Here is a 27,032-nt window from a genome sequence, read left to right on the forward strand (position 1 = left end):
GAATACAGTCCAACAGAGTCGGTGGACACATTTCCTACCCACGGGGACCGAAGCTAACGTAGGTATCTCTGAAAAGTTACCAAAGTCTCACTTGGTTCCAGAGCCCTTTGGTTTCATAAGAGTGTGGGGGCAGTTATCTAGTTTCAGCAGCTGGTCCAGACTAGTCTGACGTAACCATTAAGTGACTTGCTAAAGCTTCAGTTCCTCAAAGTCACACTAGAGAGTGTTTCATCCATGTAACTCTCAAGATCTTAGTTGCAATTGGAGGAATCCCTATCTGCTTCCCCTTGATACGTAGGATAATTGTACTATTTTCTCTGAAATAGCATTACAGTTGCCTGTAAAGGGTAATTATGTGCTCCCTGAAGGTCACATGAGGTGGGTTTTTTTTTTTCCAGGAACTCCAGTGCTGTGCATTTTTAAAAGCATACAGGCAGCTTCTGTTAGATTTTGTTTTCTTTTTAGTTTGTGGTTGGTCTTTTAATCAGCCAAAAGGAATAAGTCCCAACTGATTTACAGAATTCCATTCTGTCTTTTCTTCTGAATTTGTTACTGTTTTAAACAGCCTGAGCCTCTGATATTTTCCTTTCAAGATGGTAGTTGTTGGCATCAAACAGGCAAAAACAGAATAAAACAAGAATTCATGGCGCTTGATTGTATTCTTCCAAGAACTTAGTACGGTGCTCTTCATGGACTTAGTGCTCAATAAATGCTACTGACTGATTGAACCAAGTTCAGGATTGCCATTCTTTCCCTCAGGTTTCAAGCTCTGGCTGAATGAGCAATAAGTTTACTCACCAGCCCAGTAAAATAAACTGAGGACAAGGATTATCCCTATTTCACTGAAGAAAAAAGCAAGGCTCAGACCAAAGGGACTAAGTATCAGGGCGACAGACTTATTACAAACAAAAAAGGAGTTTGATCTGCTGCCCATCTGCTGCCTGGGGCTGGGCCTGGAGCCCCCCAAATGGCTTCTCTTCCCAAACTCATCCTTCAATCCCCAATGTCCCACCTTGATAAGAACTCATTGATAAACCCCGTGTGAACCAACAGGAACTTCCTTCTCTACTCCATGTTAGCCAGGAGGTATGGGACGGGGGAAGTACCAGGAGAAGCAGTCAGGCCTAGTGGAAAAAGCACGGGCCTGGGAGTCAGAGGTCCTGAGTTCTAATCCCAGCTCCGCCACTTATCTGCCGTGTGACCTGGGGCAAGTCACAGAGTTCTCTGTGCCTCAGTTACCTCATCTGTAAAATGGGGATTAAATCCTACTCTCCCCTACTTAGACTGTGATCCCCAAGTGGGACAGAGACCTTGTCCAGTTTGTCTTGTACAGTGCCTGTCATATTGTACGTGCTTAAAAAGTACCATTAAAAAACAGCAACAACAATAAAATACCCCTTCCCCACAAGTCTTCACTTCTTGAGCTAAACCAGTGGAACGATAGGGAGGTTTTTTGCTTTTTGTCTTTTTGTTTTGTTTTAAGAAGAGGGCAAACGCTAAAAAAAGATGGATTACCCTGCTTTCTGCCCTATTGGTGCCTCATCCTGGCTCCAGGTATATTTTATGGATTTCTTTTTTATTTTTGTTCTCGCTGTTCTTCTTCGTTTGGTCATTTCAATTACCCAAGCATTCAGAAGAAACTAGAAAACACCCCTGGCCCTTATTAAGTCACTCTCTGTTTCATATTCAAAAATGGCTTTCAAAATGGGTGAGGGCACAGTGGTCCCTGCTAAAGAGGTAGGTCGCAGAGATGGTCCATTTTGAACGTCAGGTCTGCCCCAGTTTTCCCTGCTGGCCACCTCCCATCGGGCCCATGACGGACTGCGTTGATAGCTCAGCACGAACAACTTCTACTACTGAAAAGCAGCACTCCAACTGAGAAGCAGCATGATGGCCTAGTGGATAGAGCCCTGGCCTGAGAGTCAGAAGGACTCTGTCACACCTGTTGTGTGACCTTGGGCAAGTCACTTAACTTCTCTGTGACTTCCGTAAAATGGGGATTAAGACTGTGAGCTCCATGTGGAACGTGGCCTGCGTCCAACTTGATTAGCTTCCATCTACCCCAGCTCTTTTTACAGTGTAAGAGATGAACAAATACCATAAAAAAATAATACTAATAATTCGTGCGCGTGTCTTACAGTTGGTAGGACATTAATTTGCTCTCTTAACCACTGGAGTTTGAGCACTGCTCATTTCTGATGGCCAGGATCCCCTACAAAAAGTTGCTCTACAGTTTTTCGTGGACTAAGTATGTAAGGATGCACGAGAGTATCTTTCAAGGATTCTCATACTAACCAAAGACCAAATTACTCGGCCTATTACAAGGAGCTCCCTGCCTCCCTTCTTTGTCTTCTATGAGCTTGGATCTGTGATCTTCGGGCATTCAATATTTGCCCCACTCTCAGCCCCACAGCACTTATTTATATGTCTATAAATTATATTACAAATTATTTATGTATATTAATGTCTGTCTTCCCTCTAAACTGTAAGCTCGTGGTGGACGGGGAATGTATCTACCATCTCTGTGTATTGTACTTTCCCAGGCACTTAATACAGTGCTCTGCACACAGTAAGCACTAAGTAAATATCAGGGTTGAGGATGATAAATAATTCCACAACCCCCAAAATATCCCACTCTCCAGGCAAGGGAAAGCCCATCAGAGGGCAGGGACTGTCTCTATCTGTTACCGATTTGTACATTCCAAGCGCTTAGTACAGTGCTCTGCACATAGTAAGCGCTCAATAAATACTATTGAATGAATATACAAAGTGTCACTTCACGTATATGACTTCATTTATTCTTGCAATATTCCTATTAGGTAGGGAGGGACAAGTGTATCATTTTACACACGGAGAAACTACAGAACTGTGGTTAGTAATTAGCTTAATTCGCCTATTTGAGTCGATGCCTTATCGTGGCAGGAGAGTTTAGGGAGGCAGATGAAGCTTAGAGCTATGCCATATAGGTCTATCCAAAATAGAAAGGTCTAAGCTGAAGAGTAGGACAAAGTCTATTTACCTGTCCTGAGCAGCAGCAACATGAGAAAGAGTCAAAGGAGGATGAGCCAGTGACCAAAAACTTGATCAAAGAGAACAGCAGAGTCTCAAGTTCTTAACTGCGTGGAAGAAGGCAATGGTAAACCACTCCCGTATCTTTTCCAATAAAACTCTATAGATACACATATCAGAACGACCCCGGGACAGAAGATGGGACGTTCTGAAGAGGGTGAGTCCACGGTGTCGCTGGGGGTCGGAAACAACTTGACAGCATTTGAAAAAGAAGAATTAGCTCAAGATCACACAATTAGGGGCAAATTTGAAATTAGAAATTTCTAGATTCTGAGGCATGTTATTTTGATTACAATTGGCATGTTTATTGAATAGGAACATTTAATCCTGAAAGGCACAGGAATGTCCCAAGTTCCCCTCTCGCCCATCAAAACTCCCAGCATCTCCCCCTTTAGCCCTGTGTTTTTTCCTTCCATTGTCCCGGTTCCCCTAGAAGCGCAATGGCCTAGTGGAAAGAGCATGGACTTGGGAGTCGGAGGGTATGGGGTCTAATCCTGGCTCTGCCACTTGTCTGCTGTGTGACTTTGGACAAGCCACTTAACTTCTCTGTGCCTCAGTTTCCTCATCTGTAAAACAGGGCTTAAATACCTGTTTTCTTTCCTATTTAGACGGCGAGCGTGGCCGCGACCTGCTCTGCTAATGGGGCTGCAACCCGGGCTCTGAGTGGGACCTCGGCCTGGTCCGTGAGTAGGGTCACGGCCCCGGGCCTTGAGCGTGGCCACGGCCCGGTCTGTGAGTGGGGCCGTGACACTGTCTTTGAGTGTCTTTCCACGATAATAATAATGATAATGTTGGTATTTGTTAAGCGCTTACTATGTGCAGAGCACTGTTCTAAGCAATGGGGTAGATACAGGGTCATCAGGTTGCCCCACGGTCTTAATCCCCATTTTACAGATGAGGTAACTGAAGCCCAGAGAAGTTAAGTGACTTGCCCACAGTCACACAGCTGACAGGCGGCGGAGCTGGGATTCGAACCCATGACCTCCGACTCCAAAGCCAGTGCTCTTTCCACTGAGCCACACTGCGATACGCTGGGCTAGGCGACATCTTTGAGCAGAACACTGGGTCGTAAGAAGAAGTATGGCCTAGCAGAAAGAGAACGGGCCTGGGAGTCAGAGGACCCGGGTTCTAATTCTGCTCCACCACTTGTCTGCTGTGTGACCTTCTCTGCGCCTCAGTTACTTCATCTGTCAAATGGGGATTAAGATTGTGAGCCCTATGTGGGACATGGACTGTGTCCAATCTGATCATCTTCTATCTACCCCAGCGCTTAGTATGGTGCCTGGCACATAGTAAGAGCTTAACAAAAAATAATATTATTGTTATTATCATTATTGTTATTTTCCCTCTTCAAGGCATTGCAACAGCTCCACTCCTTAAACTGAATTCCCTAAACCGAGTTTAGGACTTATTACTTCCAAGGATTCCCTCATCAGACACTTTTTTCCTGTTTCGCTATGATGCGGACAGGAAACGTGCCTGCCGATTCTGTCGTATGCTACTCTCCCAAGGGCTTAGTACAGTGCTCTGCAGATAGTAATCGCTCAAAAAATACCACTGATCGATTGATATGCTTGTACGACGAATCAACGCTTCTTGGATGATGTATGTATTTATACGTTCGTTCTTCCTCCCTCCCATCCCCACGGCACGTATGTGTATATCTGTAATTTATTTAGGGAAGCAGCGTCTACCGCAGCGCTTAGAACAGTGCTCTGCACATAGTAAGCGCTTAACAAATACCAACATTATTATTTATGTATTTATTTGTATCAATGTCTGTCTCCCCTTCTAGATCATGAGCTCGTTGTGGGCAGGAGTGTGTCTGTTTGTTGTTTTATTGTCCTCTCCCAAGCGCTTAGTACAGTGCTTTCCACACAGTAATTGCTCAATAAATACGACTGAATTAAAGTCTGCTTTCTCCTCTAGACTTTAAGCTCCCTGTGGGCAGGGAACGTGGCTACAACTCTGACTTATTATACCCGCTCAAGTGTTTACTACAGAGTAAGCGCTTTGGAGAAGCAGCGTGGCTCAGTGGAAAGAGCTCGGGCTGGGGAGTCAGAGGTCATGGGTTCGAATCCCGGCTCTGCCACTTGGCAGCTGTGGGACTGTGGGCAAGTCACTTCACTTCTCTGTGCCTCAGTTACCTCCTCTGTGAAAAGGGGGATGAAGACTGTGAGCCTCAGGCGGGACAACCTGATGACCCTGCATCTACCCCAGCGCTTAGAACAGTGCTCGGCACATAGTAAGCGCTTAACAAATACCGGCATTATTATTATTGTTCACTTCTCTGGGCCTCAGTGGCCTCATCTGTAAAATGGGGATGAAGACTGTGTGCCTCACGTGGGACAACCTGATGACACTGTATAATAATAATGATAATGTTGGTATTTGTTAAGCGCTTTCTATGTGCAGAGCACTGTTCTAAGCGCTGGGGTAGACACAGGGGAATCAGGTTGTCCCCCGTGGGGCTCACAGTCTTCATCCCCATTTTGCAGATGAGGTAACTGAGGCCCAGAGAAGTGACTTGCCCACAGTCACCCCGCTGACAAGTGGCAGAGCTGGGATTCGAACTCATGACCTCTGACTCCAAAGCCCGTGCTCTTTCCACTGGGTGCTGTGAGCGCTTAACAAATACCATTATTATTATTATTATTGATAAATAGGATCGACTGATTGGACGACCACCTTTCCTGCCAGACGTGGGTGGGTGGTGTGAGGCGAGAGGCCAAGCCCCTCCTCCCTCCCGCCCCAATCCAACATGGCCGACCGAGCCTTCGGACCTGCGCCCATCCCGCTTCCCTATTGGCTGTCGGTCACCGGTCGCCCAACAACGCGCGTTCCGATTGGTCGTCCGCCGGGCGGTTGCTCAAGGGATTGGTGGGTTTGCCTTTGAACGAGCGGGCCGCAGGGGGCGGATCCCCCACCCTGCCTTTCATGCGATTGGTCAGATTAGGGGGAGAGGGCGGACGGCCAAGAGGAGCGGCTGTTCCGATTGGTGGAGGCGCCCGGCGGGGGCCGCTCCCGCGGGATCCCATTGGTCGAGGGGGAGGAGGGTTTTTTTTTTTTGTTGTGAGGGCCGTTGTCAGGCAGCTTCCAATGAGGGCGGAGGATGGAGGCAGGTGCGGGCCGCGGCGGGGACGGAGCCGGCGGAAGGGGCGAGGAGCTTCCCGAAGAGGCCCGGGGTCTGTGAGGGGACGGGGCCTCGGGCTTCCCCTCAGAGCCATCATCCGGGTCCCGACATCCCCCCCCCCAACCGGGCCGGGGGGGTGGCAACCGAAATGGCGGCCGGGGAAGGAGGGAGCGATGGAGGATGTCGATCCCCCTTTTTTTTTCCCCGTCGGAAGGGCGCATGGGCTCCCCGGGGGGGGCGGGGCCGCCGGCCGCCTCCTCTAGAGAAAGGCCTTCTGGGAAAATCTCGGTGGGTTGGCGCGGGGGGTGTCGGGAGTGAGCAAGAGAGGACCGGCACGGGGATGCTTGGGCCGCCCCCCCCCCCCCCGTAAGCGCCTAGGACAGGGCTTAGCGCTTCACCAGAGAGGATTGAAGGCACTGCGAGGTTGCTGTGGGCAGGGAGCGGGAGCTATCCTCCCCCTCAAGCGCTTAGGACAGTGCTTGGCCCCCAGGAAGCGCTCCCGAGAGAGGAGTGAAGGAACTGTGAGGTCGTTGGGGGTAGGGAGCGGTTGACATCCTCCCCCTCAAGGGCCTAGTTAAGCGCTCAGTAGATAGGATTGAACTGCGAGGTTGTCGTGGGCAGGGAGCGGGAGATATCCTCCCCCTCAAGCGCTTAGGACAGTGCTTGGCCCCCAGGAAGCGCTCCCGAGAGAGGAGTGAAGGAACTGTGAGGTCGTTGGGGGTAGGGAGCGGTTGACATCCTCCCCCTCAAGGGCCTAGTTAAGCGCTCAGTAGATAGGAGTGAACTGCTAGGTTGTCGTGGGCAGGGAGCGGGAGACATCCTCAAGCGCTTAGGACAGTGCTTGGCGCCCAGGAAGCGCTCACGAGAGAGGAGTGAAGGAACTGTGAGGTCGTTGGGGGCAGGGAACGGTTGACATCCTCCCCCTCAAGGGCCTAGTAAGCGCTCAGTAGATAGGATTGAACTGCTAGGTTGTTGTGGGCAGGGAGTGGGAGACATCCTACCCCTCAAGGGACTAGTAAGCGCTCAATAGATAGGATTGAACTGCAAGGTTGTCGTGGGTAGGGAGCGGGAGACATCCTCCCCCTCAAGCGCTTAGGACAGTGCTTTGCGCCCAGTAAGCGCTCGAGAGAGGATTGAACTGTAAGGTCGTTGAGGGCAGGGAATGGTAGACATCATCCCCCTCGGGGGCCTAGTAAGCGCTCAAGAGAGAGGATTGAACTGTAAGGTCGTCGTGGGCAGGGAGCGGGAGACATCCTCCCCCTCGAACGCCTAGTGCAGTGCTTTGCGCCCAGGAAGCGCTCAAGAGAGAGGATCGAAGGAACTGTGAGGTCGTTCTGGGCAGGGAGTGGTAGACATCCCCCCCCCGCTTAGGCGCTTAGGACAGTGCTTTGTGCCCAGGAAGCGCTCACAAGAGAGGATCGAAGGAACTGTGAGATCGTTGGGGGCAGGGAGCAGTAGACATCCTACCCCTCAAGCGCCTAGTAACCACTCAGTAGATAGGATTGAACTGTCAGGTCGTTGTGGGCAGGGAACGGTAGACATCCTCCCCCTCAAGCGCCTAGTACAGTGCTCAGCACCCAGTAAGCGCTCAAGAGATAGGATTGAATGAACCGTAAGCTCCTTGTGGGATCGGAACGGGTCTGCCAATTCTGTTGTGGCGTCGTCTTTCGAGCGCTCGGTAGGCGCTCGGTAAATACCATTGATTGATCGGGTTTGGGGAGGGCAAAATGAGAAGATCCATGGCGATAGTGGTTTAGAACCTGCCTCTGTTTAAAAACATGAAGCCTCTTTATGCCCTCTGCCCATCTGAAAACAAAGTGGTAGCGTTAAGCGCTTACTATGTACCAGGCACTGCTCTGAGCGCTGGGGTGGAGGCAGGATCATTGGCTTGGACGTAGTCTCTGATCCGCATGGGGCTCACAGTCCTAATCCCCATTTTACAGATGAGATAACTGAGGCACGGAGGAGTGCAGTGACTTGGCAGAGCCAGGATTAGATCCCAGGGCCTTTTGACTCCCAGGCCCGTGTCCTCTTCACTAGGCCACACTTTTTTCCCCAGTTACTGTAGGGATTCCATAAAAACTTACTTTATTTTCTAATTACTATCAGAATGTCCCAATTAGGAATGGACCCCACCGTAGAATTTTGGATTATTATGCGACGGCTCTTCTTGCCTCTTAAATTGAAACCGTGATTTCTGTCTTACAGCCAATCGCCACGCTAAAATGGACCGGATCTGACACTCCCCAGCCCGGGCCGTGTTGGAAAGCCGAGCCACTCGGTCTGGATGCAAGAGAAGTGTGTCTAGACTACCTACCAACTTGAATCTTGGGCCTTGGGGGGGTCTCCCCCGCTCCCAAGGGAAAGTGGGAAGCCTCTTCTGCGCTGCCAATCCCGTTTCATTTTGCAGAGCTCTGCCTTTGGAAATGGCAGCCCCCGTCATCACTAAGACAGCTTGGAAACTACGTGAGTGTGTATCCTTTCTCTTTGTAAGAGGAAAGAGGTTTCCTGCCCTCAGTCTCTGAACTCCTTGGGATTGTGTTCCGTAAACTTCTTGGCTCTTTCTGAACCCGGGGAAGGTTCGTATCATTGCCCGGCCTAGCCAAGCCTGAGAATGAGGTAACGTCCCATCTTTTCCCAGAGGTCAAGGAACTCGCACTTAAATCCCTCGGATGGGTGGGGCTGGTAAAAACACCATTTGGTGAGATTTTCGTGAGTGTCGTGGGGGCTGAAGGTTTTTTAGTTGAATGCTGTTCAGATCAAGATCGCTCTCTTGCCACCGCGGGCTGAGCTGAGTATTCTCTGTCCAGCCCTTGGATTTCCTCTGGATTGTTCTGCAGCGTGGCACCCTTCTGTAGCCCCAGAGTAGTGCTAGGACCAGAGGAGACCAGGCTCCCCATTTCCCCCGCATCTTTGAAGACGGGTAGACAGAGGGAGAGTTCCACGATTCTGAAGACTCGGTTGACCTGGGTTTGGTGAACTTAACAATGAAACTGTCCTGCTCCCCAGCCCCGGCCCCTGCACAAAACTCCCCCAAGTGACAGTATAGTCGGAGGTTTGCTGGCTTGTGGTTTTCTTCTAATGGTGATAGGAACTTGTTTCTAGCTTTGGAGGCCTTTAAATTCAGTGCCTAAAGTCGCGGGGGAGAGAAGGGTGGGAGGTGTGTGTGTGTTCTGCATTTGAATTTAAGCTTGTCGTACCTTTCTCCGTTACGGGCAGAGATCACGTCTTCTACCAATATCGGACTCTCCCCATAATCTAGTGCCAAGCTCTACGTCCAGTAGGACTCGAAAAAATACTCTCGATCGATTACATTAGCGCTTCTCACCCAGAAGTAGGTCATCCCTGACTCTGCTGTGTAATCCGGAGTTTCCTGTCCGAGTCCAAGGTACCGATGTGGGCAGAGTACTCCCGGGTAGGGGTTACAGCTGTCAGCCTTTCTCGTCCAGCAGACAGTGATGCTTTCGAACAGGGCAAGGGGTAGCGCGTGTCCCCCCTCGGGGTTCCCGAGGGTTTATCCGCACCCTCCCCCGGCCCCCGCCAGTCGGCCCAGCACAGGTGGCGGTCTGGGTCGCGGGAGGGGTCGGCCCCGATCCTGCCCTTAATGAGCTCGTTGTCCCGGGTGTTTTCCAAACCCCCGAGCCGTCATCGTTGTCGTTATCCGCGCGCCTGCCGTCTCCGCCTTCGCATCGCGGGTCCAGGGGTCTGCGGGCCGGGCAGCTGGCCGGCGACGGTCGTCTAATCTCAGAGGCACACCCTCTCCGTCCGCCCGCCTCCCCTCCTGCCCCCCGCCCGCTGCCGTTCCCGCACAGTCATAACCCTCGGCTTCAGCGGGGCCGAGAAGACGAGCTCGGGAAGGGGGTGACCGAGAGCCGAGCCCGCCCGACGGGAAAGCCGCCGCCGCGAGGGGTAGCGTGGGTGGTCGGCGAGGGTCGGCCCCCAAGAGAGGGAGGGCGGAGAGGTCACCCCTAAACCGGCCTCCTCTGCTGCTTGTGAATGCTAGGTGAACTACTGCAGGGCGTTTACGTAGATCCAAAAAACAAGCCACGGTGACAGGCTCTTTATCTCTGGCATCTTCGGTCGCTCTGCCCGACGGAACTAGGATCCGATCGCCCGCAGTGTGTCGGGAGGGAGTGTGGGTGCTATGTTTAGAGCTAGACAACACGCTCGGTGAAGGCAGGGAATACCTTGTACCGTCCAGAACGCTTCGTACAGCGCTCCGCAAGTAGTAGACGCTCGGTAAATACCACTGCCGATGAGGTCGGTAGGGCTGACGTCGGGGGGAGGCACAGGCTGGGTTCGCGGTGACCGGAGCGTCGCCCCGTCACCTTCCGGCTTCAGGGTCCAGCCCCGCCGAGAGGAGCATGCCAGCGATGTTGGGATCGCCGCTTTGAATCAGTCCATGTCTTGCGGTTTGTTTTTTTTGGTTTTCGTTTTTTTAATGGTATTTGTAACGCGCGTTCTACCGACCAGGCACTGTACTAAGGGCGAGGGTAGGTAAAAGCTAATCAGGTTGCACACGGTGCATATCACACCCGGGGCTTACGGTCTTAATCCCCCTTTTACAGATGAGATGACTAGAGCGCAGAGAAATTAAGTAACTTGCCCAAGATCACAGAGCAGGCAAGTGGAGGAGCTGGGATTTCATTCATTCATTCAATAGTATTTATTGAGCGCTTACTATGTGCAGAGCACTGTACTAAGCGCTTGGAATGGACAAATCGGTAAGAGATACAGTCCCTGCCCTCTGACGGGCTTACGGTCTAATGGGGGGGAGACGGACAGACGAGAACAATAGCAATAAGTAGAATTAGAACCCAGGTCCTTCTGATTTCCATTAGGCTCTGTCCCTTAGACCGTGCCGTTTCTCTAACGGTTATCGTGATCGGAAGAATCTGTGCTGTGCCGGCCCTCAGGCATTTCAGAGCATCTTACGCTTGTGAACCAGGGCACTCTTCCAAGCCCAGGCTAGATGAGGTCCTCGGGGAGCGAGCGGTTTTCCCCGAGTACCACCCCTCGCCGCCCAAGCGATGTCGTAAAGGCAGAGAGATTATTCATTCATTCAGTCAGTAGTATTCATTGAGCGCTTACCATGTGCAGAGCACTAAGCGCTTGGAATGGACAAATGGGTAACAGATCCAGTCCCTGCCCTTTGACAGGCTTACAGTCTAATCGGGGGAGACAGACAAAAACAATAGCAAATAATAGAATCAAGGGGATGAACATCTCATTAACACAATAGCAAATAAATAGAATCAAGGGGATGTACATCTCATTAGCAAAATAAATAGGGTAATGAAAATATATACAGTTGAGCGGACGACTGGATTAGCCGTTTGGTTGCACAGACAGCGCTGTAGGGATTGAGCCGAGAGATGTGATTTGAAGAAACCTGAGGAGTCACTGCCATACACTTTTCCTCGGAGGGGCTGGAACTCTTTTCCTCTTGTAGTCAGCGAAAGCTGGCCAGTTTGCTTACCCCAGCACATCAGGCAGAATTGGATTTTCCTGCAACTTCCGCCTCTTTCTCCACATATTCCCAGGAAAAACACATCTAGTAGCAGCACATCCGGTATGGAAAGCTGAACCTCCCTCTGCATTTTCTGCCTTTGAATCCCCCTGCGTTCCTTTCTCCGGTAGCTCCGCTTAGCGGGCCTCCCTGGTGGCCGCCTGGTTCTGTCAGTCAGTCGTATTGATTGAGTGCTGACTGTGTGCAGAGCACTGTACTAAGCGCTTGGGAGAGTACAATACAACAGACGCATTCCCTGCCCAGAGGAGCTACAGTCTAGAGGACTCCATCTTCTTCCAGGCGAAGCCAGAAGTCGAATGCTGCCCATGGCATAATAATAATAACTTTGGTATTTGTTAAGGGTTTGTTTGGTATTTGTTAAGGGCTTTGTACCGTTTAGGGGTAGTTCAGGCACTGTACTAAGCACTTGGGTCAATCAAGATGATCAGGTCCCACATGGGGCTCACAGTTTTAAGTAGGAGGGAGGACAGGTATTGAATCCCATTTTGCAGATGAGGGAACTGAGGCCCAGAGAAGTGAAGTGACTTGCCCAAGGACTCAGAGCAGACACTTAATAATAATAATAATAATGTTGGTATTCGTTAAGCGCTTACTATGTGCCGAGCACTGTTCTAAGCGCTGGGGTAGACACAGGGGAATCAGGTTGTCCCACGTGGGGCTCACGGTCTTCATCCCCATTTTACAGATGAGGGAACTGAGGCACAGAGGAAGTGAAGTGACTCGCCCACGGTCACACAGCCGACAAGTGTCAGAGCTGGGATTCGAACTCATGAGCCCTGACTCCAAAACCCGTGCTCTTTCCAGTGAGCCACGCTGCTTCTCTACTTGACAGAGCTGGGATGGGAACCCAGCACCTTCGAGGCCTGGCTCTTTCCACTAGGCCTGGCTGCTTCCCCATGACACATAATCAATCGATCAGTGGTATTTATTGAGCGCTTCCTGTGTGCAGAGCACCGTACCAAGTGCTTGGGAGAGCACGATACAACAGAGCTGGTCGACACATTTCCTGCCGTCAACACCCTTACAATCTATAACGTTCTTAGGATTATTGTAGTCCTTTAGATGGAGAGAGGGAAAGGGGGGTGGATTTCATTTGCTTGAGATGAACTGTAAAAATAAGCATAATTACAATTTTATAATTTGATATCATTATAAAAATTTCAATAAAATAATAAAGGCAAAACCTCTAGGTAGTGATTGTGAAACAGTCGTACAATTCTTATACCTACAAAAATTATGCACAATTTTTTACAACTAGAATACAAATAATACAAAGATGACATCATATGGAATAATGGAAAATTATAAACATAAACTGGAATATTTTATTATTAAAAAAGGTACTTGTTAAGTACTTACTATGTGCCAAGCACTGTTGTATCCCGACTCCGCCCCTTGTCAGCTGTGTGACTGTGGGCAAGTCATTTCACTTCCTCTGTGCCTCAGTTCCCTCATCTGTGAAATGGGGACGAAGACTGTGAGCCTCACGGGGGACAACCTCATTCCCCTGCATCTCCCCCAGCGCTTAGAACAGTGCTCTGCACGTAGTAAGCGCTTTACAAATACCAACATCATTAAACAACTGAAGGTAGATAGCCAGTTAATCAGGTTAGCCACAATCCCTGTCCCACCTGGGGCTCACACCCTTAATCCCCGTTTTACGGATGAGGTGACTGAGGCCCAGAGAAGTGGAGTGTGTTGCCCAAGGTCACACACAGCGGGCAAGCGGCAGAGCCGGGATTAGAACCTAGATCCCCCCGACTCCCAGGCCCGTGCTCTACCCAATAAGCCGTGCCGCTTTTCTATGGGATGCTTCTGTATTTTGAAAACCCCCAAATACGCATGTGAACACTAAAGGTGTTCTATGGGCCACATGAAATGTCTCGCTAGTCATCGTGCGTAATAGTTTTCTAACCGAGGTACGGTACGTGCAATAAGAACACCGGCAGTCGTATACCATTCCAGTATATGCGATGACGGAGTCTAAACCGACAGCCCACTGGAGGCTGCTCCCGGCCATATTTTGGCCGCTGCTGCTTTGAGAACCGATCGTGTCCACGTACACAACCTCCAGATCCCTTTCCCCACGGCAGAAGCTCAAGCTCCTCTTGGCGGGAGATCCCCGTTCTCTTTTCTTACCTCTCTCCCCCTCAGAACCGAGTGGTTCCCTCTCTGTAGCTGAGCAAACCGGTCTTATCAATCAGTCACTATTTATTGAGCGCTTTCTGTGTGCAGAACACCGCGCTAAGTGCTTGGGAGAGGACGGTTTAAGAGGTGGTTGACACATTCCCTGCCCACAACAAGCTTACAGACTGACGGGGGTAGTCGGAAGGTCGTACCCTACCCAGAGCCTCTGGGGTTTAAGAAGAAGAAGAAGAAGAACTGTGGTATTTGTTAAGCGCTTACCATGTGCCGAGCAGTGTACTAAGCGCTGGGGTGGGTACAGGCTAATCAGGTTGGACACCGTCCATGTCCCACATGGGGCTTACAGTCTTAATCCTCGTTTTACAGGTGAGGGAACTGAGGCACAGAGAAGTTAAATGACTTGCCCAGAATCACAAAGCAGACGTGGCAGGGTCGGGATCAGAACCCAGGTCCTCCGACTCCCAGGCCCGTGCTCTGTCCACTAGACCACACTGCTATTCCTACCTGTACACTGATTTCCTTATTCGTGTTTCGTCACACATTCATTTTCCCATACATCCGCTGTTACCTTCGAAGCACCGCGGCGTAGTGGAAAGAACCCAGATCTGGAAGTCACGGGATCTGGGTTCTGATCCCTGCTCTGCCACTTGCTTGCCGTGTGACCTTGGGCGAGTCACTTTAACCTCTGTGCCTCAGTTTCCTTATCTGTAAAACGGGGCTTCAGTGCCCTTTCCTCCTCCTGCTTAGACTGCGAGGTCCAGGCGGAACAGGGGTTACGTCTCATCTGATTCTTTTGTATCTGCCCCAGTGCTCGGCGCCTAGTGAGTACTTCACAAATACAACGATTATTGTTGTCATTACCTGTCGGATCTACGTTGTCCTCTTGTGCTCGTTATTCGTTTACATCACGTGTCTGTCTTTCTCGCCGGATTGTAAATTCCTCGAGGATGATGACCAGGTCTTCTACTCTTGTAATTTCCAAGCGCTTACATAGTACATACTCCCGAATGAATGGCCACAGCCTAGAGGCGGGTGTCTTTGGGGGAGAAACCGAGGTACAAAGAGAAGAGCCTTGCCTAGAGTTACTCATTGAGTTGGAAATCAAGCCAGGAATCGGCTAAGTTGATTCCAACTCGTAGTCTACAACTTCCTCCCAACCTGCCAACGCGATGATTAGAGAGAAGAAGGTAGATGCTGGGCAGGGGACTGATGTACGGAGGCTAAAAAGTGCGGGGAAGGGTGGCGAACCGTAGATGTTCTTCGGGAAACGTACCGGAACGAGACAGGTAACATCCCGGAAGTGTCATTTCCTTCTGAGCTTTGGCTGACTACGCCTTCCTAGGAAACGCGAGGACATATTTCAGGGATAAAGCGCTTGGTCCACGGTGCGTGGTTGACTAGGCGGCGTTCTTGCTGACTGTGAATTGCGTCCCTTGTCTCTTTCCTCTCCAGAGGAGATCGTGGCCCACGCCAGCAACGTGTCCTCGTTGGTGCTGGGCAAGGCCTCGGGGCGGCTGCTGGCAACCGGAGGAGATGACTGTCGGGTCAATCTGTGGTCCATTAATAAGCCCAACTGTATCATGGTAAGTAAAGGCTGTACTAGCCCAGAGTGGGAGCCGATCGGTCTTTGGCCGGTAGAGAGACCGGCACGAGCACCCCCTAAACTGTAAGTTCGTAATGGACGGGGAACGTGGCCGCCGATTCTGTTGTAGTTTGTACTGTCCCACGCGCTTAGTCCAGTGCTCTGCACATAAAAGGCGCTCCGTAAATAGCACGGATTGATTGATGATCCCGGCTCTGCCACTTCTCGGCTGTGTGACTGCGGGCAAGTCACTTAACTTCGCTGTGCCTCATCTGTAAAACGGGGATGAAGGCTGTGAGCCTCACGTGGGACCAGCTGATGACCCTGGATCTCCCCCAGCGCTTAGAACAGTGCTCTGCACATAGGAAGCGCTTAACAAATACCAACATTATTATTACGAGGACTCTGCTGGGCCCTTTTTCCTGCCTGGAGCTTCCTGGCCTGCACAGATGTGTGGCTAGAGAAGCAGCGTGGCTCAAGGGAAAGAGCCCGGGCTTGGGAGTCAGGGGTCACGGGTTCTAATGCCGGCTCCGCCACTCGTCAGCTTTGTGACTTCGGGCAAGTCACTTAACTTCTCTGGGCCTCAGTTCCCTCATCTGTAAAATGGGGATGAAGACTGTGAGCCCCATGAGGGACAGCCTGATCACCTTGTATCCCCCAGCGCTTAGAACGGTGCTTTGCGCATAATAAGAGCTTAACGGATACCAACGTTATTATTATTGTATTGTTGGGAAGCGCTGAGGTGATTCTTAACCGTGGTCCGGCTCCTTACCCGATCAGGCTCACGCGACCTCACACAGGTCAGGGTCTTCGGAGAGAAGGGCAAAGAGGAGCGGGTGTGAGGAACGAAGTTTGGCGCTGGTAGGCAACTCTGTCTCTTTCACCTCCCTGGCCAGCCGCCAGTTTGCAGCTGCTTCTGGCTCCCGGCGTCCCGGTTGTCTCACTCCAGCTCGCTGTGGGTGGGGAATGGGGCTGTTATCTTGTACTCTCCCGAGCGCTTAGTACAGTGCTCTACACAGAGAAGCAGCGTGGCTCAGGGGAAAGAACCTGGGCTTCGGAGTCAGAGGTCCCGAGTTCGACTCCCGGCTCTGCCACTTGTCAGCTGGGTGACCGTGGGCAAGTCACTTGACTTCTCTGCGCCTCAGTTCCCTCATCTGTGAAATGGGGATTAAAAGTGTGTGAGCCCCACGTGGGACAACCTGATTACGCTGTATCTCCCCCAGCGCTTAGAACAGTGCTCGGCACCCAGTAAGCGCTTAACAAATACCAACATGATCACACACAGTTCAGCGCTCAATAAATAACACCGACTGACTTTGGAGATAGTATTTCTGTGAGCACCAGGCGGGACAGGGGCCGTGCCTGATCTGATTATCCCATGTCTACCCCAGCTCTTAGCACAGTGTGTGCTACTCTGTAAGAGTAGAAGCAGCAGCATGGCCTAGTGGAAAGATCACGGGCCTGGAAGTCAGAGGGACCTAATCCCGGCTCATCCACTTGTTTGCTGTGTGACTTTGGGCAATTCACTTCTCTGGGCCTCAGTTACCTCATCTGTAAAATGGGGATTAAGACTGTGAGCCCCTTGTGGGACATGGTGCATTAGCTTGCATCTATCCCAGTGCTTAGTACAGGGCCTGGCACATAACAAATATCATGGGGGGGGGGGAGAAAGCGCTCAACAAATACCACCCTGACTATTATGAAATTTGGGAAGCAGTCTTGGGATCCGTTCGGGATGAGATTGTGGGAGTGGGAAGAGGCCGGTCACCTGAAACTCAGAGGAGCTGTGTTCAGAGGACCCGGGAGCCGTTCCCCAGGTTGCCTCAGGTAATCGTCCCCAGAATAAATCAGTGACTCTGAGAATTGGTAGCAGGGGTAACCGTTCCTGGCTGAAGCCCGACTGTCTCACCTGCAGTGGCCTGGTGTGGTTAGGTGGGGCCGGCATTTGGGACCGGGATCTGGGAAGCCGTTGGCTGCTTCCCGATCCCTGGCTCTCAGCCCGAGACTCAGGATAAGACGATGCTTGCCTTTCCCCCTTCCTCCCCACACCTCACTGTCCCAGACCGGTGCCTGATAAACGAGGTACTTACCGAGCGCTTACCGCGTGCCTGGCAGTAAGCCTTAGGAAAAAGCAATACGGTTGAGTTGGTAGATGTGATCCTTCCCATGAGGAGCGTGCAGTCTACGTGGAGAGACAGACATTAAAAGAAACTACGGCTGGGAGAAATAGTAGAGTTCAAGGATATGTACGTAAGTGCCGTAGACCTGGGGTGAGGGTCAGATCGCTTAAGGCCGGGGGGGTCCCAGCCGAGGGTCGTGTCGACCCAGAGGGGAGGCCGGATAGGAGAAAGGTGGGCTTAGGGAAGACATCTTGGAGGAGGCATGATTTTAGGAGGGTTTTGAAGGTGGGGAGAGTGGGGAGAGTAAGGGAAAGGAAGTTCCAGGCCAGAGAGAGAACCCGGTTCCCGGGGCTTCTCCCAGGCTGGGCATAAAGTAGCTCTGACATCAACCCTGGACTGGTTGGGGTGAGAATTGAGCCGTCCTCCCCGGGCTGCTCGGCCTAGCCTTTGGGGAGCGTGGCCGTCCACCCGCTCTGCGGCTGAAGTCACGGTTACCCTATTTATTTTGTTAATGAAATGTACCTCGCCTCGATTCTATCTAGTTGCCATCGGTTTTTACGAGATGTTCTTCCCCTCGACTCTGTTTATCGCCATCGTTCTCGTCCGCCCGTCTCCCCCGATTAGACCGTAAGCCCGTCAGACGGCAGGGACTGTCTCTATCTGTTGCCAACTTGTTCATTCCGAGCGCTTAGTACAGTGCTCTGCACATAGTAAGCGCTCAATAAATACTACTGAATGAAGGTTACCCTCCAGGCTTTGGGAGAATTTGAAAGGAAGTCCCGGATGCCAACCGACATCAGCCCCTAACTGTACCCACTGTGTGGCTTCTGGGTGTTGGTAGGGTGCTGAGTTACTGTGGCCTTGAGAACCTTTAACTCTGTAAAAGTTTTTTCATTTTCTGAAGCGGCTGAATAGGAGAGGGGCTGTCGGGGTGCCAGGGAGAAATTAGTGGTATATATTGAACGCTTACCGTATGCAGGGCACTGTACTAAGCGCTTGGGAGAGGACAGTATAACAGACGTTCCTGAGAAATGTCAACTGCTTTCTGCTGTTCACAGAGTTTGACAGGCCACACCTCGCCAGTGGAGAGCGTTCGCCTCAACACCCCCGAGGAGCTCATCGTGGCCGGATCTCAGTCGGGCTCGATTCGGGTGTGGGATCTGGAAGCTGCCAAAAGTAGGTTGGGTTTCTCGCCTTCCTCAAAGGGGTCCTCCCTTCCGTCTCTTCGGCCCTAGTGCCCTGCAGGGGGGACAGAAGGGACACTGCTTTCACCACGTAGCCCACCGGGACCTTCTCTTGAGGACAGGACGTCTGGGGTAAAGAGAGAATTGATGACCCCCAGAGCTTCCCCACCCAGCTGTGTGAGCTAAAATCCTAGGCCGCTTTTCCTCAGAACGGGTTCTGGCTGTCTTTCCTCTGAATTTCCTGGCCCTTAGGACCTGGAGAAGATTCTTATCCTTCTTGAATTCTCAAATCTGGATAAGATTCTCTCAGGGAAGCGACGTGGCTTAGAGAAGCAGCATGGCGTAGTGAGCAGAGCACGGGCCTGGGCGTCGGGAGGATGTGGGTTCTAATCCCGGCTCCGCCACATACCTGCTGTTTGACCTTGGGCAAGTCACTTGACGTCTCGTAAGAGCTTAGCAAGTACCATAATTATTATTATCGCTTACTTCATTTACCTAATGAGACTGGGGTGAGCCCTGCTCAGTGACGGTTGAGGGCCCAAGGGGCATAGACCTGCCGAGAGAAACTAAAGCCCATTTAACCCCTTCAAAGGAAGAAAAACCGTCAGTGAGCCGAACCGGGTCTGGCTATTCAGGAAACCCCGTCCCCGTTGCAGGCCCAAGAGATGCCAACGGGGCAAGGAAATTAAATGGCTTTTGTTTGAAAAGGGCCACTGGATCTGGGGAGATTCTGTCGACTTAAATGACTCTGCAGCACTAAGAACAAAGGGCAAAAATAGGATTGAGATTGTTAGTAGGAGCAATAGTATTTATTAAGCACCATATTAAGAGCCGGGAATAAGTACGTGGATAAGAATTAGTCCCTGCCCCCTCAAAAGGGTGCTTACAATCTAAGAAACTCCCTTAAGATTGTGAAAGATTTGAATTCATTAGATTTTATTTTCTCTGCCACGTGCACTTTTCTCTGGCTGTCATTGTAGCATTTTCATACAAAAAAAAAAGAGATCTTCCCACAAATCTTGGAAGTTAAAACTTTCGGCCTGCGGAAATTCCCTCGGATACTGTTACCATCATAAAAATATCCTAAAGTCATATAGCATTTTTCTTTTTCCAAAATCTGTTCATATCAATTATCAATCGATCGTATTTATTGAGCACGTATCGCGTGCAGAGAGCCAGTACTAAGCTCTTGGGAGAGTACAATACAGTAGAATTAGCAGACGTGTTCCCTGCCTATAGGGAGCTTCAGTTTATCCTAACAATTTCCCTACAGATCGTTGTTATCATCACTCTAACTACTTCCCTATGGAGTAGGACAGGCCGATCTAATTATCCCCATTGTAAGGATAAGGACGCTAAGGCCCAGAGAGAGGTTAAGTGATTTGCCAAAGGCCCCCCCAAGGAGGCCAGTGACAGAGTCAGAACTAGAACTCACGTCTTCTGACTTGCAGAATTTGGGCTCAGTGCTTCTTGGAATACTGCATGCATAAAACATAAAAATGAAGTATGCATCGAATGCCATATTTAGCCGGGCAGAGTGGAGCGGGGAAATTGGCCCTGGCCTGTACAGAAAGGAGAACGTGGGGACCTTTTAGGATTCCATGTGCTCCTGCTCCCAACGTGAGGGAAGTGAGGAAACCTGGCAGTGAGGAGGAAGAATCATGTATAAAGAATGCCGATGTACCAGATCCTCCCATTCCAGGCAGAGGACAATGGGCGGGTGCTCTGCCCGAGTGACAGAGGGCCAGATATCTCCCTCCGGAAACCTGGGTGGCGGTGCCCGAAACCACCCCAGACGGAGCAGGGTCCGCCACCCTCACCGGGTGATTTCAGGATTTCTAAACGGATCTCCCCGAGACGGGAGGTCCCCGCAGATCTGCCGTTTGTGTCCCGGTGGTGTCCTACCACCCGGGGAACCTGAACCGGGGGTTTTCAACGTTCCTCTCCGCTGTTTCCTCCAGTAAAATTCGTGCCGGGACACTGGCGCTACAGTGCTTTGTTTGTCCTGGGAGGGCGGTCAAGACAGAAGTGGAGTGGAAAAAACAAGCCAACAAAAAACACTGTCCTTTTCCATATATCTTGGTATCCGGGGCAGAGATTTTCCACAGAGCTTCACTCGGTTTAGTGTACAAGGGGATGTTTGTGTTTAAAAAGGGCAAAATGAGATTGGGAAAAATAGTATTCTAAAATGTGATGGATTTTCTAAAATGGCTGACTTGGCCCTCCTGCTTTGGGCTCATTAGAGTTTCTCGCACCGTGAACCAGATGGGTTTCGGTTTCCTCGAACCTGTGGTAGATGAGGTGCTCCCTCACTGACGACTCCTCTCTTGGCAAATTTTGAAAGTTTGGCCTTGAGTTTGGAATAGAGTTTGGCAGTCTTCTGACACAAATTGCAAGTCTTTTTCCCCGTAGCGGTGGGTCACTGTGGGAAATGTCAAGATGGGAGGGGCCCGCACGCATCTGTCCCTGGGGCCCCCGGATGTCTTCGCCGGTGGCTTAGCTAACGGCAAGAACAGCTGGGTGAGAAATCCGTCCTGATTGCACTGGCCTAATCTCTGGTCCCTGACCATATCTTCTCTTGGGGCAGTTCTTCGTACGTTAATGGGACACAAAGCCAACATCTGCAGCCTGGACTTCCATCCCTATGGGGAGTTTGTAGCCTCTGGCTCCCAGGATACAAACATCAAGGTGAGACTCATCCCTAATGTACTCTTCTTTTTTTTTTTTTAAATTTTTAATGGTATTTGTTAAGCGCTTTCTATGTGCCAGGCACTGTACTAAGCGCTGGGGTAGATACGAGCTAATCAGGTTGGACGCAGACCATGTCCCACGTAGGGCTTACAGTCTTAATGCCCATTTTACAGCGGAGGTAACTGAGGTGCAGAGAAGTGAAGTGGCTTGCCTAAGGTCACACAGGAGAGGAATGACGGAACCCCAGATTACAACCCAGGTCCTTTTGACTCCCAGGGCCCAAATTCTATCCACTAGGCCCTTCCCCCCTTCCCCTGTGTCAAGAGATTCTTTCAGTGCCCGTTTCACAGAAGAGACGGAAGGAAAGCTGGTGGGTAGGGTTGGATGATTATTTTTTTTTTTCAGTTGCTCATATTCTAAATGTGGATGTTCCGTGCTTGACCTGGTATTCCAGCGGTTTGCAGGCCATAGCAATAACTGTTTCCGGAACTTCGCTCCTCCCCAAAACAATTCCCTTGGCATTCTGGAAGGGCGATACTCAGAGATCCTTTCTGGTCTGGGTTTCTGTCCCAGATCACTCCAAGTGTTATTGGAGATGAGTTTTGTTGAGCCCATCCGCATCCCAGGTTAGTCTGGCGCTCCCGGGATACTAATCCCTCCTTCTCCGTCCTGCCTCTGGCCTGGAAGCCCCTCCCCCTCATATCTGACAGACCATCGCTCTCCCATCTTCAGAGCTTTAGTAAAATCACATCTCTTCCAAGAGGCCTTCCCCCACTAAGCCCTCATTTCTCCTTCTCCTTCTCCCTTCTCTGTCTCCCTCACACTTGGATTTGTACCCTTTAATTCACCCTACCGCCCTCAGCCTCAAAGCACTTAAGTACATACCCGTAATTTATTCGTCTCTCTCACCCCCTTTAGACCTTAAGCTCCTTGTGGGCAGGGTACATGTCTATACCAACTCTGGTATAGTGTACTCTCCCAAGCGCTCAGTACAGTGCTCTGCACACAGCGCTCAGTAAATGCGATTGACGATGATGATTCTCCGGTTCTCCCCTCCACAGCTCTGGGACATCCGGAGGAAAGGCTGCGTCTTCCGGTACCGGGTAAGATCCTGGGGGCCGATCCGAGTCGGGAGAAGGAACGGGTCTTTCTTGGAGGGCAGGATTCGGGCTTCTCCTCTTGAGTTTAGCTTGTAATTTAAACCAACCAACTGGTGCTCGCTAGAGGAAGAAAACCCTCCAAGAACGCTTGAGCAGCGCCCCGGAGTCAGTATGGCGCACTGTTGTCAGGCTCCTCAGAGGTATCGATCGGACTTGCTCCCGGAGCTGCCGGTCCTTCGGGCAGTGCCCCAGAGACCGGGGAAAGGGGCTGGCTCCCACACCACAACCTTCCAGATTCCCTTTCCCGCTTGGGATCATCAACAGCGCTCGCGATGGTCAGGACGGGGGTCCTTCCAGCGGTGGACTCCGTCTCTGCCGTGTTAGAGAGACTGGTTTTGGGAGGGTACGGCACTGGGACCCGTTAGGTTGGAAATGGGCACCTGACTCAACCTCCCGCACCGGGTTCGGGCTGCGCCCGGTAGAGAGGGGGTGACGTCCTCCGGGCGGGAGTCTGAGCCGTGCGTGCTGTGTTCCCCAGGGTCACACCCAGGCGGTGAGGTGCCTCCGATTCAGCCCCGATGGGAAGTGGCTGGCCTCCGCTGCAGATGACCACACTGTCAAGGTAGTCCCGGACCCGTTCTCCACCCTCTCCGTCCGACTCCTTTAGGATGTTTGTCCGTTACATTGGAGCACCTTCACGGTCCTCCCCCACCCGATAGCTGGCGGGAGAATTAGCAAACGGATATTAAGAATAATAATGTTGGTATTTGTTAAGCGCTTACGACGTGCCGAGCACTGTTCTGAGCGCTGGGGTAGGTACAGGGTAATCAGGTTGTCCCACGTGCGGCTCACAGTCTTAATCCCCATTTTACAGATGAGGGAACTGAGGCACAGAGAAGTAAAGTGACGTAAAACAGCATGGCCTAGTGGATAGAGCATGGGCTTGGAAACCAAAAGGACCTGGTTTCTAATCCCAGCTCTGCCAGTCGTCTGCTGTGTGATCTTGGGCCAGTCACTTCGCTTCTCTGTGCCTCAGTTACCTCTTCTGCAAAATGAGGATTAAGACTAGCCCACGTGGGACCACCTGATTAGCTTGTATCTACCCCAGTGCTTAGAACAGCGCTTGGCACATAGCGCTTAACAAATACCATCTTTATTATGATGATTATTCTCTATGCCTCAGTTACCTCTTCTGTAAAATGGGGATTCAGACTAGCCCACGTGGGACCACCTGATTAGCTTGTATCTCCCCCAGTGCTTAGAACAGCGCTTGGCACATAGCGCTTAACAAATACCATCATTATTATGATAATTATTCTCTATGCCTCAGTTACCTCTTCTGTAAAGTGGGGATTAAGACTGTGAGCCCCATGTGAGACATGGACGGTGTCCAACTTGATATGTTGAACCTAACCAGCGCTTAGAACAGTGCCTGGCACATAGTAAGTGTTTAATAATGTTGGTATTTGTTAAGCACTTACTATGTGCAGAGCACTGTTCTAAGCGCTGGGGTAGACACAGGGGAATCAGGTTGTCCCACGTGGGGCTCACAGTCTTAATCCCCATTTTGCAGATGAGGTAACCGAGGCACAGAGAAGTTAAGTGACTTGCCCACAGTCACACAGCTGACAAGTGGCAGAGCCGGGATGCGAACTCATGACCCCTGACTCCATAGCCCATGCTCTTTCCACTGAGCCATGCTGCTTCTCTGTTTAACAAATACCATTATCATTACATGGGTTGTGTCCAACCTGAATAGCTTGTATCTACCCCAGCACTTAAAATAGTGCTTGGCATATAGTTAAGCACTTAATAAGTACAAAAAAAAAAAAAAGGTAGATGAGAGAGAATAAAGAAGCTGGCCTGTTCTAGTGGGAAAGGGAAAAGCCTTGATGGTCGACCTTAGGGCACCCTCCGGGCCCTAAAGGAGGGCTGGAGGGACAGAGCAGAGAAGAGGTTGAAGGAGCTGCAGCTTGTGAATTAGAAAGCTGCCCAGCCTGGGCCCAATGAGGGGAATCTGGCCCCCGAACCCCAACCCCACAGATCAGGCCGGACCCCCATGTCCCATCAAACTGGCCCACTGGAACTCTGCAATCCTCTCTTTGAGGCTTCAGGGGGTGGCAGGACAAGGGGAGGGAGCGAAGCAAATCAGCCGAGGGGCTGCCAGGCCTGGGCTCCTCTTCACCCGTGCGGTTGTGTTAGGGGCCGACTGAGCCGGTGGTCCCCGCAGCCCTGGCTCAGCCGCATCCCTGTGAAACCCCATTCCTGGGAGGGCTACTCATCCCCCAGGAACCCAGGGTCCTGATCTTCTTCAGGTTTAAAGCGGCCTCGGATCTGGCCGGAGGCCGCGGGATTTCGACCACTGGGCGCTGACTCCTCTCTCTCCTCCAGCTGTGGGACCTGACCGCTGGAAAGATGATGTCTGAGTTCCCGGGCCACACGGGGCCGGTCAGCGTCGTGGAGTTTCACCCCAACGAGTACCTCCTAGCATCTGGCAGTTCCGATAGGTAAGCACAAGGAAGACTAAGGGGAAGGGAGAAATGTCAAGCGAAGAATTCTGGGCCCCGTACGCTAGGCTCTTCTCCAGACTTTAGCTTCTGAGGCAAGCCAATCAATGGTATTCATTGAGTGCTTGCTGTGTACCGGCCACTTGGGAGAGAATAAGACGACAGAGTCGGTGGGCACATCCCCTGCCCACAAAGAGTTTTCAGTGGTAGAGGGGGAGACAGGTATTAAATTATGGAAATGGACAGAAGTGCTCGGAATCGAGGGTAAGATGAATATCACGGGCTTGGGTACAGATCCAAGTGCAAAGGCGAAGCCTAAGGGAGAGCCAATAGGGGAAATATGGCTTAGGGAAGGCCTCTTGGAGGAGATTTGATAGTAATAAGGCTTTGAAGGTCTTTCTCTCTCTCTTATCCAGTCCAGTTAGAGAGCGTAGCACGGGCAATCGGATCTGAGGTGGTGGTGCTTTACTCAGCCCTAACTAGAGTCTCCTCCCACTAGCGCCGTGCCGGAGCCCAAGTCCCGGGTCCCGTCGTCAGCCGAGCTCAAAGGCTTTGCTCACCCGGATACCTCCGCAAAATCCCGGGGCTTGTGGTTCCCCTCAGCACCCAGGCACAAGCCTACATGGAGGATTCTTTTGTGGTGGCACCTCAGCCGCCACTTTGGCCCGGAGCCACCTCCCGCTCGGCCAGAGAGAGGCCCGGCACCCGGGCCTTACTCGGGATCAGTTCCGGAGGCATTCTGGGGACTGAGGGCCTGCGTCTCCCTCGCTGTGTGCGCCAGGCCCAGGCTCTCCACCTGGGGAGGGCAGTTCTGTGCCCTCGGGCAACCCGTGGGCGTCTTGCTTGCGAATCCCCAGAACCTTCGGGACTTGCTTTGGAGAAGGAAAATAATTAGGATTACCTTCAAGTCTTTTCCACGGCGCTGCCCTCATTTAGCTCGAGGTGCAGAGTCAAGGAGTATCTGACCGGTTCGGGGCCCTAAATGTGGCTTAGACCGACTGGCCTCGCAGCTGCCGCTGTTGTTATGAACAAGCGGTGACGGATGAGTGGGCCGGTCCCTCCGAGAGAATTCATTGGCTCCTCCAGAGCGGGAGAGGGATGACTCCGGGAAGCTGCTCCGGGCCTGGGACCGAGAGTTTTGACATGGAGCCCTTCTACCCTTGAAGGGGGGGTCTCCGAGGTGAGGGAAACTCAAAGGCTCCCGAAGTTCTTGGGAATCGTAGTTCTGCGCCTCGGCCGGTGCCGTGGCGCGTGGTCTGTGTCCGGGGGGTCCAGATGTCGGTGAGGCTGGGCTCACTGCCTGCAGTCGCGTGATTACCCAGACCGTCTCCTGGCCCGGGTTTCTCTCCGTCAGTCGTGTTTATTGAGTGCTTACTGAATGCAGAGCACTGTACTGAGCGCTGGGAAGAGTCCGGTATAACAGACACTTTCCCTGCCCTCGACGAGCTTACAGTCTAGAGAGATCGTCCAGCTGTTCGAGCAACTCTTAACTGTGGACATGTGATCTCGGAGGTTTAATCGCTCACTGAAGATTACAGACCCTCTAGGCCGGAAGCCGGTTATGGACAGGGAACCTGTCTACCAACTCTGTTGTATTGTACTCTCTCAAGCACTTAATACAGGACTCTGCACACGGTAAGCTCTCGATGGATACCATTGATGATATGGATGGTGATAATTGTGGGCATGATCATCTTTGTATATCCCCAATATCAGTAATGGTATCTGCTGAGCACTTTCTGGGCATAGTGTATTAAGCACTTAAGAGAATGCTTAAGCTCCAGGCGTATGACCTGTCCGCAGTCTAATGGGGAGGCAGACATATAAATATTGATAAATAGCTGGGGCGGTCGAGGAACAAATTGGGGAAGCAGTGTGGCCTGGTAGAGCACAGGGCTGGGAGTCCGAAGGACCTGCGCTCTAATCCCAGCCCCGCCACTTTGTCTGCTCTGTGACCTTGGGCAAGTCGCT

At 51.5% G+C, this 27,032-nt stretch overlaps 1 protein-coding gene across 2 annotated transcripts in view; it reads left to right on the forward strand.

Annotated features, from left to right (window-relative positions):
- The first annotated feature begins 6,144 nt into the window (after nucleotides 1-6,144).
- Nucleotides 6,145-27,032, forward strand: part of KATNB1 (katanin regulatory subunit B1) — a 30,218-nt gene continuing 9,330 nt past the window's right edge. The window contains exons 1-8 of one of the 2 annotated variants that reach the window (XM_039913518.1): nucleotides 6,145-6,191; nucleotides 8,411-8,668; nucleotides 15,330-15,460; nucleotides 18,638-18,755; nucleotides 21,351-21,451; nucleotides 22,516-22,557; nucleotides 23,093-23,176; nucleotides 24,946-25,061. In XM_039913518.1, the coding sequence (XP_039769452.1) occupies nucleotides 8,629-8,668; nucleotides 15,330-15,460; nucleotides 18,638-18,755; nucleotides 21,351-21,451; nucleotides 22,516-22,557; nucleotides 23,093-23,176; nucleotides 24,946-25,061 (632 nt within the window). In that variant the 5' untranslated portion in view covers nucleotides 6,145-6,191; nucleotides 8,411-8,628. Of the gene's footprint in view, nucleotides 6,255-8,410; nucleotides 8,669-15,329; nucleotides 15,461-18,637; nucleotides 18,756-21,350; nucleotides 21,452-22,515; nucleotides 22,558-23,092; nucleotides 23,177-24,945; nucleotides 25,062-27,032 lie in introns of both variants that reach the window. The other variant, XM_029075848.1, reaches the window with a different exon arrangement.

This window comes from Ornithorhynchus anatinus, chromosome 11, assembly GCF_004115215.2.
Source record: "Ornithorhynchus anatinus isolate Pmale09 chromosome 11, mOrnAna1.pri.v4, whole genome shotgun sequence".
Taxonomy (NCBI): Eukaryota; Metazoa; Chordata; class Mammalia; order Monotremata; family Ornithorhynchidae; genus Ornithorhynchus; species Ornithorhynchus anatinus.